We start from the raw sequence: 16458 nt of genomic DNA, 5'->3' as shown, positions 1-16458 counted from the left end.
TGAATTCATTTCTGGGCCGTGCTGAAGAATGCGGAGAGGGCTAGACATAAATCACAGTCTTCGTTACGCATAAAGTCAAGACTAGGGCACTGGAAACCGACAAAGTGGATTTCTAGCACAGACACGATATTTGGTATGCATTACTACAGCTGTTCCACACGTGAAAATTGTATCACACGTGACTCAAAACATCAGAGTATGGCCTTCGTCATCCTACATGCTTCGATATTGATGACAAGATAACTTCATGGACTAACACAACTTGCTCTCCTACGCCAGTACCCATATATCCTGAAACGATTCTTGCCATAATTTTGAGCAAGATCCTTCAAACTTGGCTCTTTTCACTCTTGCCCCGAATCACTCTGCTCAGGTCTCCAACAGGAAGCTCCAAGGGGAAGTCGAGCGAAGCTAAGAGGATGGCGAAGATGAGCCACCAACCAGCGGCACAAGTGACGAAGGCGCAAGCACCGGCAGCCTGCAAAGATGGTGTCAGTACTGTCTTACTTCTCAACACCTCTCACGCTCTCAAGACGTACCTGGAGCAATTTTGCGGCGTAAGCAGCATTGCTAGTATAATCCATGGCAAGGAACCAATACGCGGCCGTAATCAACCCGAAAGCAGCAACGAGCGTCAAGAAGATGAGGAAGAAGACGATGTTGGTGCGGAGCGAGCAGATGAGGAAGACAACGCAGATCATACCCATCGCGAGGGTGATGAAGCCTATTCATTGACACCGCGTCAGTTTGAATCCAAAGTGATATGGGAGAAGGGTAAGAGGTAGTGACTGACCGAAACTAGCATTGAAACCTTGCGTCGTCAACCCCTCGGCCCCAGACGTCGCGTTCGCGGGAGCATATGACGAGAAGGCGGCAAAGGAAGGGTTCAGCGTCGCACCAAAGGTGAACCAGAACGAGGAGAAGGTAAGGAAGACGACGGAGGGGAAGGTGTTGCCGAGGACCCATTCGAGGAGGCCGCCTACGAACATGAGGAGACCGCCGAAGAAGAAGTACGAGCCGCTGTGAAGGAAGACGTGTGAGTTTGAGAGGCGTCTTGACGAGAAGGGAGTGTTTTGGGATGACTTACATGCCTGCCGCACCGCTTCCGCCTGCTCCTCTCCAACCCATCAAGTCACAAGCAAGCGGCGTCAATGAGATGAGGAATCCAACAATGGCGCTGTAAAAGCGTTAGCCAACACGCCTTCACCCATGTTCATGGACCGAGGTATTAGATTATCTTACATCGGAGTCGGGTTACCAAAGGTCTTGCGCAGATCCCCCTTTACATTATTCTGCGGCGACAGATACAGCTTCTCGAATAGCTCAGGCGACATGGAAATTGATCCGGCCGTCTTCATCCTCCTGAGTGCGTCGTCGCGGCTGACATGGGGCGCCATGTACTCGTCCTCTGGGTACTCGCCATTGTAGCCGCCGCCGTTAGGCACACGACGGTGGTGGCTGTCGACACGCTGGTGGGGGTCCGAGGGACGGCGGTGCTCGTTGTGGTGGGAGTGGGAGTTGACTTCGTGGATGTCTTCCTTGTTATCCATTGCGAAGGTGGTGCTTTGTTTCCGTATGTGGTGGTTGATTAGGTAGGTAGATGGGTATCAAAGGAATTGACCGAGCGATTGAGGAGAGGGATAATGATACAAATGGTACACTATGTTCTTAGGATGAACGGAGGAAATAAGAGACGACAAGAGATGACAACCAAGACTGAACGCAGATGATGTTTGGAGAGGAGGGAACTGGGCCATTAGATGTATAAAGGTCCAGGCCGGCCGTAACGGGTCTAGTCCTCCACACACACATCTCCTTTCAATCTCTCGCGTTCTCTCTCAGTGTCTCTCATCCACACCCTAAAGAGCGTTTCCAAGACGTAAAAAAGCAAAGACTGGGGGGGTTTAGCAACAGACCGGGGCCATCTTGGCACCTTGGGAGCCCTGCTGGCAGGACGGTTGAGTCGGATAGTCTTTTCCCATCATCACCACTCTCACACGCCCCCTCCCCTCCTCTCCCCCCAACCCCCCTGGTCATCCACACGTCAAAACGGAATACCGGGGTTTGCGAGGACCACGACTGGATTATTTAGTGGTAGATCTTTCTCAACGACCGACGACCGACGACACAAACGTGTCCGTGAGGAGGCCAAGTGGGCAAGAAGGCAACAGGCTCCTCCACATCGACCGAACCCACTTTGGGGCTAGGACGACCGGCAGACGGATACCCCAGGATTCGGGACAAGGGATGGATGGGTTGGCTGCAATCTAGAGGGTGGGCATAATGCAGGATCTACGAGGATGATTCGTTGGAAGCTCGCTGCCGCAGGAAGCATGGTTCGAACGAGGTATCCGTACGGAGGTAGACCATTGGAGAGAATATCGGATTGGGGGGGACAGCACGTTTGGGGTTTTGAACATGGTTTTGGCAGAAAGCTGGGGGCAGAAGGCAAGATGCTTGTTTGCTTGCTTTCCATGGAGCGTTGCGTCCTGTCTTGGACCAACAACGTCTCTCTTTCTTTCCGTCTCCTTTCCCCAGGTGAGGGTGTGAAGGCACGCGGTCTGGGAAGAGTCAACCCGTCAATGTCTCAGTTGAACACATTTGGGGCTGAGGAGAAGAGGAAACGGCAAGACCTGCCACGCCTGCCACGCCTGCCAGAGCTCCCGTCACATCACACTGGTGAGTCGTCAAGGGTTCGCGCGGATGCAAAACTGAGAGTTTGAGGTTTGGGGCGTTTCCACTGCTGGACGGATGGAACATCCTCTGGGGCATGTATGTCTAAGGCTCTGACCGAGTCAATAACTTACCTTGCCCCAGTTGAGGCTTACTCGAACAATCTCGCGTGGAGGCAAGGGAGAACCACCGGCGGCGGCGCTTGTTGGAAGTTGGGGGTGGGAGCGGAACGAGTTCGTCAATGGCAGGACCTGGGCAAAAGCTGGGGTAAGGATGCGGAACCGCAAATATCAACGGAGACCAACGAATCAACGGGCGGACGAATGAACGACATGGGGGAACGGAAGTTTTCTGACTCTGGTATGCAGAATAGCGTGGATGGGGGGGACAACCACACAACCTACTCCGGCATTGAGCGGCACATGGATGTAGTCTAGGAATAAGGAATGATAGCCGCGAGTCTCCTTGGCTTGACGGGAGCGAACAACAGTTTTATTTGACCGGTCTTGCAGTAGCGCCCAGCAATTACGTCCGTCGTGTGCTTTCCTCCCCCGGTCCAGTACTATCCATGATCTACCACGTCGAGAGTCAAGACTCAAGAGCGTACCTTAGTCGTTCAGTATTCCGAAAAGGGGAAGCTGGGCTTGGTTGGTTTGAGTTTTGGGGGAAGAGACCTATGATGGAGGACGAGGGGGGAAGGGAAGCTTCAGCTCGTGTGGGGCAGGCTAGAGGTATTGCGGGGAAAGCTCTACACCTCACCACACTTTGTCGCTATCTTACTATGGACTAGGGGGTGTGACGGGTCAATGGGATGGGGAGCGTCGGGGTAGCGGATGAGGCGTGTGCGTTCCATCATTGCATGTTCAGAGTCATTGCCTACTTCGTTGAGATGCCCCATAACTCACGGCGCGACGGAAAAGGACAGTAAGAATGAACAAAAGGGTTTGAGAAGTTGAGTTGGGAGTCGAGGAGAGATGGGATGCTGGACCTGAAAAGATGGGTTGAGTTGGTCTGAGGAGAAGACTGTTCAACACCCCGAGACCTGACACTTGGACTTGGCTGGTGGTCCATGCAACCCGGCCACACACGGAACTTGGCGTGGAGGCTTAGAGTCGATAAATGTACATGTCATGATGGAATCACTTGAGGCTCAATTGGGAGGCGTTGTCGGAGGGCAGAGAAGGAGGGGGAGGGCGGCAGATGCGGCCCCGGCATTATACGCTACCCGTTACCCCAGACTTGGCAGCACAGCCCTCGACTCGATCTCGAGCCCGGTTGTGTCCGTACCATGAGGCAACCCAAGATCCCAAGAGCGATCGTCCTGTAGATGCATCAGAAGGGTTGGATATTTGAATTTGAACGGTTGATGGAGGGGTGGTGTGACCTTCAGCGAATGCCGGTCCAAACGATGCAGAAGATGCGCCCGTCACAACTTTAAAGACGGACCAGGACGGAGCTATCTCGGCACGAGATCGCCAACGCGGCATCTTTCACGATGGGGGATCCATGGAGGATGAACGAAGGGCTCATTGGAGCGCAGAGTCTAGTACATGGATCAACATAACCCAAGTGTAGTTTGCTTCTATAGTCTCGCATTGGGGTCGCTGGTGACCCTTTTTGGTAGGAAACTAGTATTCATTCATCTCGTAACAGCATCTAATCTCAGGAACCCCTCGTTCAGCAGGCCCTCCATTCCCATACTCTAGAACGGTCCACGATTTATATCACGAATCAATCGGACAAACCTCCAGGCCGATCATAGCTTCCCCGCAGCCTTCATCGCCCTCTCACCGTCAACGAGAACACACCATCCTTCCCCGCCGCGGGTCCCGCCCCCGAACCCGGCAACGACGGCCTCGAAGCCGCCCTCGCCGCGCGCGTATTCGAGCACCGCGTCGTCAAAGGTGCCCGGCTGCAGCCAGACGGCAGGCACGCCCAGCTCTTTCGCCTCTTGCAGGACCTTGAGGGTCGCGGGCGGCGGGGTGATGATGGAGACGGCGGTGTCCTTGGGGTGAGGCAGGGCCGTGAGGTTGGGGAGGGCCGGATGGTCTTTTCCGAGGGCGTTGACGGTGCTTGCGGTCGGGTTTATGGGGGTGGCGGGGATGGAGTGATTCAGGTACCAGGCGAAGACTACAAGGGATGTTAGTGACGGCTGAAGTTGGAGATCTCGGGAGAGAGATGTGAGTGAGAGTGAGAGTGTGAGTGAGAGTGAGAGTCTTCAAGTGAGATGAGTGTGAGTGAATGAGTGAGTGAGTGGCAGCTCCTTGAGCTTAGACCAAGCTGTGATGCCTGGACACGGGAATAAGCAGCGGGGAACAACGCACTCTTATTGCCAAACTTGGCAGGGTTCGAGCTGGCACCCACCACCGCAATGAACTTTTGCGAAAAGAAAACACGGGCCGTGGCTTCGGTCGACATGTCGGGCACTAGTTTCGGGACGGACCAAGTTGTGGAAAGTGTATTCGAGGTGCGGCAACGGGAGTTGTTGAAGAGCGAGGGAGACGGAGATGGAGGGGTTCCTCGGGCGGGCGACTCGGACCTTCAAATGGAGTTTCGAGGGGCCAGGCTGAGAGCTCCGACCTCCGAGCACGTCAGTGGGACCCTTGGGGGAGCGGCCGAGGCGTGCGGGCCACGGCTGATGACGCGACCTGCCACTGTAAGTCTGCCATGCATACCACGGAGCCGCGGCTACTACCTGCCTTATTCTGGGATCTTAGTCAGGGCTTGGGTTTCGATATGTGAGATTGAGTCTGTGAGGCTTTCAAATGCCCTCGTGGCAATGTATCATAGCAGGTTTTCTTTGACAGTCTTGTTCCGAATAGCCGTGGTCCCTGAATCGTCGGAAGGATCCCGCCGGAAAGAAGCATGGGAATAAAATGGAGGATGGCCGCCGTCTTTTCGGTCAAAGAAGACGGGTGCGACTACACGCATTACACATCATTGAGCCTTTATTGGACCATCAACCAACCCACCAATCTCGCCAGGGCCAGCAACTGCAACCTTGCAGCTTCACTATAACAGCTTACCTTCCTTACACGGCTAACGATGTCTGTTTTTGCGTACGTGGGCGAGCCCATCTTGGCAGCAGAATTCCAAATGCCATCGGTCTCAAGCTGACATGTGATTGCAGACGTTCAACCTTTTCGGCCGCAGGCTATGCGGCCTTCCGCCCATCCTACCCTGCGTCACTCTTCAGGACGGTGCTGGCGTATCACAACACTCAGTCGACAAGCGGCACGGCGCTGGACCTGGGCTGCGGTCACGGTCTCATCTCGCGAGAGCTCAGCCCGAGCTTCGCTCGCGTCATCGCCATTGACTCCAGTGCGGGCATGGTGAAGCAAGCAGCAGACTCAACCTCGGACTCAAAAATCACCTTTCGTCAGGCCAGCTCTGAGGATCTGTCATTCGTGGCTGACGCCTCGGTAGACCTTGTGGTGGCTGGCCAGGCGGCGCACTGGTTCAACTACGATAAAGTGTGGCCGGAGCTGGCGCGAGTGGTCAAAAGCGGCGGTACGCTGGCCTTTTGGGGGTACAAGGACAACATCCTCGTCGGATTCCCGGCTGTCAACGATATCTTTATGCACTTTTGCTACGGCGAAGGAGAGTCGTCACCCGGCAGCGGGGTGGAGACGATGGGGCCGTATTGGGAGAAGCCCGGGCGGCAGATTCTGCGGGATAACCTGGCGGCGGTTGTGCCCCCCGAGTCGGAGTGGGAGAAGGTCAAGCGCATCGTGTACGACCCGGACAGGAAGACCTCCCGGGCTGATGCGAACACGGAGGTGATGGAGCCGGAAGACCCGCGGGCGGCGTGGCAGCAGCGTAAGACGATGAAGCTGGGCGAGTTTGAAGGTTATGTGCACACTTTTAGCGCGTACCGGGGGTGGAAAGACGCGCACCCGGAGCTGAAGAGCCGAGCGGAGGGCGGGGCGGAAGGGGACATTGCGGATCTGTTGTTCGATCGGTTGCTGGAGGCGGTGCCGGAGTGGAAAGCTGCGGGGGATAAGTGGCGGGATATTGAGGTTGAGGCCGTGTGGGGGACGACTATCATCCTGGCCAAGAGAAAGTGACGGCTTCCGGAATCTACCTGCAGAGAGAGGATGTGATGGGGGGGGGGGGGGAGGATCGATCATGGAGAAATGCTCTGTTTGTACCGAAGCAGAAGTGGATTGACTCGCAGGTCGAGCCTGATATGGCAGTCTGAAGAGTCGAGACGAACCGCAACGTGCAAGTTTCGGGCGATTGAGAGTTTAGACGGTCTGGGTAGTCGTGGTTCGGCACAATTCGAATTTAGTGCAAAGACATATCCGTATCCGTATATTGACGTAAGGTGGTGTAGATTGTGTCGGCTCACCGCAATGAAAGATGTCGATAGCGTTTGTGCAAGTCTCTAGCCATGGCAGAATATTGGAAGATGGATTCGTGGATCGTTGGGCAGGTGGACATTGGGACTGGGCAAAAAGGGCAAGGGGGCCAGCAACTCATCTGAGAGCCGTGATTGGCTGTGGCAACCCGGCAAGATTGGGAAAGAGGAGCCCCCGACGGTGGTTGCCCCGTCAGGTTTCAGGAGTTTTGGCCTTGTGTTGCAGAGGCGCACTGTGCTTAGGAGGAAGGTACCACCCACGTACAGTCACTTAGTCGTTCCTGCCGTACTCCGTACCTACCTACCTACCTAGACGGTAAGATAGGTAGACCGCCTCCAGGGGCCCTCGATCGATAGTTTTGGGTGCCGGTGCACACCGCTGCTGCCACCACCAGCCCAAAACGCATGAATAACGGAGACGGGGAATGCCCATGGCCCATGACACTTCGAACCCGAGGCCAATTGGGTGCGTGTGCCCTCGATGCATTGGATAAAAATAATACTGAGCCTGAGGGTACATGACAGATAGCGGAAGGTGGTGACTGACTGACAGACTGGGGGAAGGAGACGAAGAAAAGGGAAAGTGCAAGCATAAAGTGTTTCGACTGGCAGACAGCAACCTCCAAGAAACATCATCACGACTCTTCTCTGTCTCTTTTTTCGTCCTGTTTGATATCCCAAGGCAAATAGCTTTTTGATCTGTTGTTTACTTTCTCTTCCCCCACGTACATACCACATACCACCTCACACAGACCAAAATGGTGAGTCTCTATCCCTCCAATCCGGGCCCCCTCCCCTCTGTTGCTTTTTTTTTTGTTGTGTTTTCCCCCCGCGGACGGCGGCACCCCTCCCACCATCAGCCGGAATGTAAACAAAGGAAATCGATCCAGCCATTCAGCGGCTTCCCTACCCCCCTCTCGAGTCTTTCGACCCCTTTCGACCCCTTTGATGGCCGACGAAAAACAGCCTTAGCGCCGGTTTGGTTCAGCGGCGAACCTTGCAGCAAAGGGCAACACACAGCAGCGCAGTACTACTAGCACCCGACGCTGGCAGCAGCAGTACCACCACCACCACCAGCGCAGCAGAAGCGCCATCCACCAGCCAACAGGAGCAACCCAAACAACGGATCGGACACCAATTGCCAGCGCAGCTAGCCAAGGAAAGAAGATCAGCGCCAATTTTCCCGCGCAAACTACTGGACCGTTCGACATACTGCTGCATCACGACATTCCTCATCCTGCAACCGTTCTTCTTTCCGATCTTCCACCTCTACATCCCATTCTTGATAATTCCACAACCACCCCGCGAAACGTCACTTGCTCTCTGCCACACATCGCGACCTTTCAATTTTGCGCAAAACACAGCCACACAAACATATCACAATGTCTTCTAACCAGTACGACGCTCAGGCTTCTACAAACTACAAGGAGGCCTTCTCCCTGTTCGACAAGCGCGGTAACGGCCGTGTTGCCATCGACAGCTTGGGCGACCTCCTCCGCGCCTGCGGCCAGAACCCTACCCTGACCGAGATTCGCGACCTCGAGAAGAATGTCGGCGGCGACTGTGAGTTTTGTTCCTTGCGTCCCCCGCGAGTCGAAAACCGATGTATGCCACCAGCATAGAGACACGATACTGATCAGCGATGTTTGCGCGAGCAGTCGACTTTGAGACCTTCCAGCGCATTCTCAACCGCCCCGGCGGCTTCCGCGACCCCGGTGAACCCGAGGAGTACTGCCGCGGTTTCCAGGTCTTTGACAAGGACATGACGGGCTTCATCGGCGTCGGCCAGCTCAAGTACATCCTGACCAACCTCGGCGAGAAGATGTCCGACGAGGAGGTCGACGAGCTTCTCAAGGCTGTTGACACCAGTTCTGGCCAGGTCAACTACACCGGTAAGCCACCACCTTTCAGCAAACTCGTTGCATAGCAAGCATCCAAGACTGTGTTTACTGATACCCGCGCAACAGAGCTTGTCCGAACCATTCTCGCCAACTAGATTCATCCAGCGAGCGAGCATTGTACGAACAGATCAGAGGAACGAGGCGGAGGCAGTTTACGAAAAGAGAAGAAAGAGATACTTGCATGGCTGGCACGATGGGAAATGGCGTTTGCTTTTGCGTTGCGATTGCGTTGTTCGCTATTGTAGGGAATTTGGGTATTCTGGAGTTCACCCCCGCCTCCTCAGAGGCGTTGCTCCGGACCACACGACACATGTACGGGACTGAATAGAACCGATACCAAAAGAAATAAATACCATGATACCAACATCATCGCACGTGCGAACCTCCCAGAAGATGGATGTTTACGAGGTGGTCGGGGGGTTGTGCCTCTTTGGAAGCGTATGTTGGGACGAGAGGACCAGACATCGCGATGCATCCACTGCTTCATGTCTTTGGAACCAAAAAAGCCGAATGCAAGGCACAATTTCCTACAGCTCTACGGCTGTGCCACAGCCTCCGCGATCTAGTCATGTTGATCCATCGGCCTCAGCCATGATGTCGCACCAGGCCTTGGCCCGTCTGCCCAGCAACAAAGGACCCCGCGCAATCTGGTAGGTGCAGTCGTCTTATGTAAGCTCGCTTCAGTCAGGCGATGTGGCCTGCATCCTGGACCTGCAGGATTACGGTACCGAATGGTTCCAGCCGGTAGAGATCCTTCAAGTTAATCGTCCCAACACTTGCCAAAGTCCTCTATCCTTTGATGTTAGAATTGCTGTAGAGTCCCTGAATGTACCAATGTTCTTGTCAAATACACATGCGAAGACTCGTATCAAATTGCGATAGTAGATGCAGAACATGGCTCCTGTTCGTACTGGTACATCGGCGAGACCCCGCTTGCTTCAGCGTGGGGCGTTACAGCCCGGAACGTCGTAGCGCCGGGAGCTCGACGTGAGCTCCCCTGGCAGGCCGCGACTGCCCGCTCAGGAAACCTCCAACTGGAAGGTGAAAGAGAAGGGGACCCCGTCGCATTCCGTACTCGTCAGGATTAACGTTAACCTTCATCCACTTACATACACATACACAAATCATCCCGCAACTACCAGAAGCTTGCTGCAAGTCACCGCTCTCAGTCCACTCTCTGCGTAGCTACATGTACCTTCGCGCTTAACCTCGCTTGTCACCTACCAACTTACGGCATCGACACCTCCACCTGCATCCATCCGCGTCTGCCCCGTGTCCAAGACCTGGTCCTGCAGCTGCTCCTCCTCCTCCCCCTCCCCCGCCCCGACGCACCCAACTCACCGACTGATCGAACCGTGTTTCGTCCAGTAGCCGTGGCGTCCTCCAAGCGTCCCCTCCTTTCCCTTACCTTCTTCCTCATATTCCTCCTCACAGCTCTCATCCTGGCGGCCCCAAGAGCAGTCCCGAGAATTACTTCTCTCTTTGCACAGCTGCGCTTCAAACCAGTCCAGCTACCCCTCGTCGCCACCCCATCTCTATCGACATACCGACCCTTGGTGACCGCCGCCATGACTGTCCCCGACAAGTACAAGTCACCGCCCCAGGCGCCCCCCGTCTTTACCGGCACCAAGGAGTCCATCGTCGGCGACTCCAAGAAGATTTGCGACCAGACTCGCGCCCTTCTCGACAAGCTCGTTGCCGACTACCCCGCCGACAAGGCCACCTTTGAGAATGTTATGAAGCCCATCGCCAAAGACGAGAACGAGAGCGGACTGTCGACTCGTATCCTTGGCTTCTATCAATATGTCTCGAGCGACGCCGCCCTGCGCGAGGCTTCGACCCAGGCCGACACCATTATGGACGAGTTCTCGATCGAGGTGAACATGAGGGAGGATGTCTACAAGCTCATTGAGGCTCTCCACCAGCGCAAAGACTCGGAGGGCCTGGACCCCGAGAGCTTGAGGTTGCTGGAGAAGGACTACAAGAACTACATCAAGATGGGTCTGGGTATCCCCGCTGGGCCCCAGCGTGACCGCTTCAAGGAGATCAAGAAGCGTCTCAGTCAAATCCAGATTGAGTTCACAAAGAACCTCAACGAGGAGAACGGCGGCATCTGGTTCACAAAGGAGGAGCTCGATGGTGTTTCAGATGACGTTCTTGATGGTCTCGAGAAGGGCACCGGCGAGAACGAGGGCAAGCTCAAGCTCTCCTTCAAGTACCCCGACCTCTTCCCGACTCTCAAGTTCGCCAAGAACCCCGAGACGAGACGCAAGGTCTTCATCCAGAACGAGAATAAGTGCAACCAAAACGTTCCTCTCTTCCAGGAGGCCATCATTCTCCGTGATGAGGCTGCCCGCATGCTTGGCTACCCCAACCACGCCGCCCTGCGCATCGAGGACAAGATGGCCAAGACAACCAAGACTGTCAACGACTTCTTGGGCGACCTTCGCTCTCGTCTGACTGCCGGTGGCGCCAAGGAAGTCGAACACCTCCAGGAGCTCAAGAAGGCCGACACTGACGCCCGCGGCGTTGAGAACGACGGCAACTACTACCTGTGGGATCACAAGTTCTACGACCGATTGATGATTGAAAAGGAGTACAGCATTGACGAGAACAAGATTGCCGAGTACTTCCCCATCACCTCGACAATTGCTGGCATGCTCAAGATCTTCGAGGAGCTCCTGGGCTTCGTCTTTGTTGAGCTGAAGCCTGAGGACCGCAAGGCCTTGAGCCCCACTGGCAAGGGTGAGGATATCGCATGGCACGAGGATGTCATCATTTTCAGTGTCTGGGATGATGCTTCTGAGGGAGAAGGATTCGTTGGCTACCTGTACCTTGACCTGCACCCTCGCCAGGGCAAGTACGGTCACGCCGCCAACTTCAACTTGCAACCCGGCTACCTGCAAGCCAACGGCTCACGCAGATACCCCGCCACTGCTCTGGTCTGCAACTTCAGCAAGCCCACGCCCAAGAAGCCCTCACTTCTCAAACACGACGAGGTCGTCACCCTCTTCCACGAGCTTGGACATGGTATCCACGACCTTGCTGGCCGCTGCACATACAGCCGTTTCCACGGTACCAGCACCGTCAGAGACTTCGTTGAGGCGCCATCACAGATGTTGGAGAACTGGTGCTGGACCCCTAGTGTTATCAAGGCGCTGTCTCAACACTACGAGACTGGCGAGAAGATTCCCGATGACCTTATTGAGAAGCAGATCTCCACCAAGCACGTCAACGCTGCCCTGTTCAACCTCCGCCAGCTTCACTTCGGTACCTTTGACATGACTGTCCATACCCCCGAGAGCCACGAGGCCATCAAGAAGTTGGACTTGTCAGCAACCTACAACGAGCTTCGCGGCCAGATCGCTGGTATCAAGGGCCCAGAAGCTCAGGGAGAGAAGAGGTATGAAACCCCATTAAATTCCAAAGTATAAAATACTAACAGATACAGCACCTGGGGTAACGGACAAGCCTGCTTCGGTCACTTGATTGGCGGCTACGATGCCGGCTACTACGGCTACCTCTCATCCGAGGTCTACTCGACCGACATGTTCTACTCCGTCTTCAAGGCCGACCCAATGAACGGCAAGGAGGGGCGCCGCTACAGACACACTGTCTTGGAGAAGGGCGGAAGCCAGGAGGAGATGTTGACCCTGGAGCAGTTCCTTGGACGCAAGCCTAGCACCGAAGCCTTCTACAAGGAGTTGGGCATCCCTCAGTAAGGGCCCTGATCGTAATGCCACGATAACGAGACGACGCCAGAATTGTATCTAATAGCACCAGATCGCGACTGTGATCACCCCCAGGACGCTCGCCTCCTAAAATAAAATACCTTTTCAAGATTCTGAAGCCACAAGCTAGCGTGATGACCTTTCCTCAATGATGTTAGCCTCCCATTCTCGTACCTTCCTAGTCAGTTCAAACAAAAGTATGTGTAAGCAAGGTGGGAAACTGCCTGTAAATGGCTTCTTCAAGGACAGTTTGGCCTCATTACAGCCTGGGAGTGAGAGGTCAGATATCGTGTCTGATGCGATGTATCAGTTACCACACAAGGTAACGTAAGTAGGCACAGTTCTTTACCTTGGGTACTGAATACATCACAGGTTAGTAGGCGGCTTCGTGTCTCGAGTGAATAGGTACTCACTCACAAATATTCAGAGAATTCACTTAGTCACCCCTTTCAACGAGAAAAACGCGTTCAACATGCCCAAGGTGCTCCTTCCGTTGCTGCTAAGAATTGAGCTGGCACCAGAAGAGGAAGGCAAGGAGGGTCGAGTCACATCCTTCCGATTCCAGACCTTCCGGGTCTACCAGTTCTTCCTCTACACCTGCTTTGCGTTCTAATCAATCCCACTCTCAGGGCCTGTCCCTCATCTCCGATAGACCTTCCCCATCTCACTCTCTCTTTTTTTCTCACCCTGAGATTCCTCACCACCTGAACAAGCTGGTCATCGCGACCAAGCTCCTCACGATGGCTAAGAAGAAAGCCAATTACGAGTACGCAGACCCAAAATGCCACTTCATTTCCCCTTCGCTCAGTAGTGAGATATTTGCTAACATGATACAGGATCACCAAGTCTCGCATCATCAAGTTCATCGTCGGTTGGGACAAGGTCGAACACAACGTTCATGAGGCAGTCATCGGTCGCCTCTCCAAGCCACTCCGAGCCCTCGTTACCAATGGAATGAGAGAGTCTGTGGAGGGCGTTGTTGTCTGGGCTGACGTCGACTCCGACATTTTCGCTATCTTGATGGAGTTCGCCTACACCAAGAAGCTCATCATCGCCGATGAGAAGGAGGAGAGAGTGCGCCAGTTCGAAAAGGCTGAGTCGCTTCAAGATCGCCTAATCTACTACGCATGGCACTCGGAGAATGGAGAGAGCATACCAGGGGACCTTGATCCGGCTTGGCATCGCGTCATGCACGACTGGCACTATGACGATTTGCAAATTATACACATTCACTCGAGAGAGTACTTCATGTTGCATGCTCGAGTCTACATCTTGGGCGATCAGTACATCATTCACAGTCTGATGGATGCATGCATCAAGAAGTTACGTCGTGTGATTGTTCGCCATCCATTTACCGACGAATTCGCGCAGATCATCTGCGACCTCATCGTCTTCATCTGGCCAAAAACATTGCCAAATGACCAATTTCGAGAGGTACTCATTGACTACCTGCGCATTGAGTTCGACAGAGCCTTCGAATTTCCCTGCATCATCAAAGTCTCGGAAGAAGTTCCTGAGATCTATACTGAGGTTCTCAATCGCTCACCCAAAGTTCAAGAGGACCTGGTTGAGTGTGATCGTTTCATGGCCATGCATTTAGAGCCTAGAAACCGCAAGCCGCTATATCAAAAACCCAGTTCATCGCTTAGAGATTCCGCATCTGCTCAGCCAGAGAGAGAACAGCGAAAACGCTTGCTGCGATTCTAGTGAGGGGACGGCGCAAAGGATAATACATGTGGTCTTTGAGGCCAGGAAACTTGCTGGATGAGGATCTTACCGGAGGGCGGTCGCGACTTTACTACAGAGAGGGTCTAGCACGATGCGAACTGCTATTTGGGTCTACAACTTGGGTATCGTTGCATCACGATACTAGCTCTCTTGCGACGCCTTGAGTCGTCTTCTAGTAATCAGAGGAAGAATCCTTTCTTCTACTTGAAAGAACCCAAAGAGACAGACCGTCCATCAAAGAATGTTCACACTTTTCATCATCCGCCAGTGCAGTGTGTGTGACTAGACTTTGTCATGACGTGAAACAGCGTAGCCTCGTACCTGAGAATCTACCGAAAAAGAGCTGCCATCTCATGTGGATAATTATAGACGGCTCTCTTGCAAGGTACCTTATGTGTAGGTATGATACCTTAGAGCTATTTCACATTGTTTCATTCCTACCACCAACCAGTGAATGATACTTTTCAACGCTACTGGAAGCCGTGATAGTTACAGACTTACTCTAAACACATAAATCCTATGAAGAGCGGAGAAGACTTGGAGCGCCGGTCCAACAGGATCGACCATTGAAGTCAACAAAAGGTGAAGAATGTTACTTGTTAGGATTAGACCGTACATCTGCATCTGGAATCAGCTCCTCATTTCTTTGGAAAGAATGGAGAGCTTGAAATGAGTTCCTTCCATCCGTAATTGAATACGGGAGTCGCGACTTCCTGCTTTCCCTGTTCTCTCCCTCCTATATCTACGGGCCTTTTTCGCGGCCAGCCTGACTCTCACCTCTACATCCACACACACCTTCGGTCCCCAACGTCCTGATGTCTCTCAAACGAAAGAGAAGGATCGACGAGTAAGTTCTTATCTCCTTCCGCCCGAAAAAAAAAAACCATTTCAGATTGAATATTTAATAACATTTTGTAGAATCGTCGACTCCCGGGTCGTCACTTTCGTCATCGGCAATGGCGATTCGAAGCGCGAATTCCGTGTTCACGAAGGAGCTTTGGTCCACCTGTCAGAGCCTCTTCGAGCCTTGCTTACTGGCGGTATGCAAGAATCCCTCGAGGGCAAGATCGTTTGGGACGACGTCAAACCTGCCACCTTTGTCCTCCTTTTGGAGTATGCCTACAGTGGCCGCTACCCTATACCCTATCCTGACAACATATCCAACGCCAAATGTGGCTCAGAGGAAGAAGGAGACGCCGGCGCAAAAGTTGAACAGCCTCCCTCACTACGAACTTGGGTAGAGTCCTGGATAACAGTGAGAGGGGAGAAACACATCTCAGTATTTGAATTTTGCAAGAAGCACTTCTGCAAGTATGGCGTCAACGAGATGACTTCAACAAGCAGACGCCGATCCCTCCGGAAGGAGGCCCTCCGAAAGGAGGGACTGGATTCCAAAGTCAACATCGCACTGAGCCACCTCTTGGAGCCAGCAGAACTCTACATTCTTGCCGACAGGTATCTCCTAGATGATCTCAAGGAACTATGCGTCAACGATGTTGGCCGAAAGCTGTGCAACGCGGTTGGAGACGGCATGGTTGTTGATCATGTGTGCTCTGTACTTCGCTTTTTGCATCCACAGACATTACCACAGGACAAACTTCGCAAGCTACTTCTACGAATCCTCATTGGCGATATGATTTTCGCAATGAAAAATGGAGTTCGAAAACTGATCTGCGACTTCGCGGACTACGCTGTGGAATTGCTACTTGAAATTCCCCATAGCTACTGGGAGGAACTTCAAGGTCTAGTGCCAAGGGCACCAGGCGCCTAGAGCTGTTTGGGGCCAGGTTACATCATAAATCATTCAAGGGGTTTTATCAAGAGGGAAGCAATGTAATTTTGGCGGACACTTCGTTAGAGCGGCAAGATCGGTTCAGAGGGAACTGCCATTATCATTCACCGGACACGCCCCATGGAAACATGAGATCAGAGAGGTTCTTCGTAAGGACAAGGACTTGGGCGTTTCCCATCTCTCAGATTGTCTCCCTTTCAACGAACTTCATTATCTTTTTTCCTTAATCAAAATAGTCGGTCAAGGGATGAACGAATTTCATCAAGAATTCTT

At 53.5% G+C, this 16458-nt stretch overlaps 7 protein-coding genes across 7 annotated transcripts; 5 read left to right on the top strand and 2 right to left on the bottom strand.

Moving 5' to 3' along the window:
• Window positions 1-328: 328 nt before the first annotated feature.
• CCOS01_13313 (GPR1/FUN34/YaaH-class plasma membrane protein) lies at window positions 329-1550 on the bottom strand (the record flags this gene model as incomplete). Its single annotated transcript, XM_060461459.1, has 5 exons — window positions 329-478; window positions 540-724; window positions 794-1020; window positions 1088-1177; window positions 1243-1550. 5 exons carry the CDS (start codon window positions 1548-1550, stop codon window positions 329-331), a joined length of 960 nt encoding a protein of 319 aa, XP_060307887.1.
• Window positions 1551-4429: 2879 nt separating this feature from the next.
• Window positions 4430-5091, bottom strand: CCOS01_13312 (CoA binding domain-containing protein; the record flags this gene model as incomplete). Its single annotated transcript, XM_060461458.1, has 2 exons — window positions 4430-4803; window positions 4998-5091. The coding sequence occupies 2 exons, from the start codon at window positions 5089-5091 to the stop codon at window positions 4430-4432; spliced, it is 468 nt and encodes a 155-aa protein (XP_060307886.1).
• Window positions 5092-5718: 627 nt separating this feature from the next.
• On the top strand, window positions 5719-6740 carry CCOS01_13311 (methyltransferase domain-containing protein; the record flags this gene model as incomplete). The annotated part of the gene is made up of 2 exons (XM_060461457.1): window positions 5719-5732; window positions 5804-6740. The coding sequence occupies 2 exons, from the start codon at window positions 5719-5721 to the stop codon at window positions 6738-6740; spliced, it is 951 nt and encodes a 316-aa protein (XP_060307885.1).
• Window positions 6741-8415: 1675 nt separating this feature from the next.
• On the top strand, window positions 8416-9029 carry CCOS01_13310 (myosin regulatory light chain cdc4; the record flags this gene model as incomplete). Its single annotated transcript, XM_060461456.1, has 3 exons — window positions 8416-8596; window positions 8692-8925; window positions 9001-9029. 3 exons carry the CDS (start codon window positions 8416-8418, stop codon window positions 9027-9029), a joined length of 444 nt encoding a protein of 147 aa, XP_060307884.1.
• A 1473-nt stretch (window positions 9030-10502) lies between these two features.
• Window positions 10503-12656, top strand: CCOS01_13309 (peptidase family M3; the record flags this gene model as incomplete). Its single annotated transcript, XM_060461455.1, has 2 exons — window positions 10503-12337; window positions 12386-12656. The coding sequence occupies 2 exons, from the start codon at window positions 10503-10505 to the stop codon at window positions 12654-12656; spliced, it is 2106 nt and encodes a 701-aa protein (XP_060307883.1).
• A 963-nt stretch (window positions 12657-13619) lies between these two features.
• On the top strand, window positions 13620-14372 carry CCOS01_13308 (uncharacterized protein; the record flags this gene model as incomplete). Its single annotated transcript, XM_060461454.1, has 3 exons — window positions 13620-13739; window positions 13804-13855; window positions 14029-14372. 3 exons carry the CDS (start codon window positions 13620-13622, stop codon window positions 14370-14372), a joined length of 516 nt encoding a protein of 171 aa, XP_060307882.1.
• Window positions 14373-15208: 836 nt separating this feature from the next.
• CCOS01_13307 (uncharacterized protein) lies at window positions 15209-16164 on the top strand (the record flags this gene model as incomplete). The annotated part of the gene is made up of 2 exons (XM_060461453.1): window positions 15209-15240; window positions 15312-16164. The coding sequence occupies 2 exons, from the start codon at window positions 15209-15211 to the stop codon at window positions 16162-16164; spliced, it is 885 nt and encodes a 294-aa protein (XP_060307881.1).
• Window positions 16165-16458: the final 294 nt, after the last annotated feature.

Source organism: Colletotrichum costaricense (genome assembly GCF_030867565.1).
Source record: "Colletotrichum costaricense strain IMI 309622 chromosome Unknown Scaffold_17.1, whole genome shotgun sequence".
In the NCBI taxonomy this organism is placed as follows: Eukaryota; Fungi; Ascomycota; class Sordariomycetes; order Glomerellales; family Glomerellaceae; genus Colletotrichum; species Colletotrichum costaricense.
Note: the sequence above shows the minus strand (reverse complement) of the source record. Positions and strands in the feature narration are given on the sequence as shown.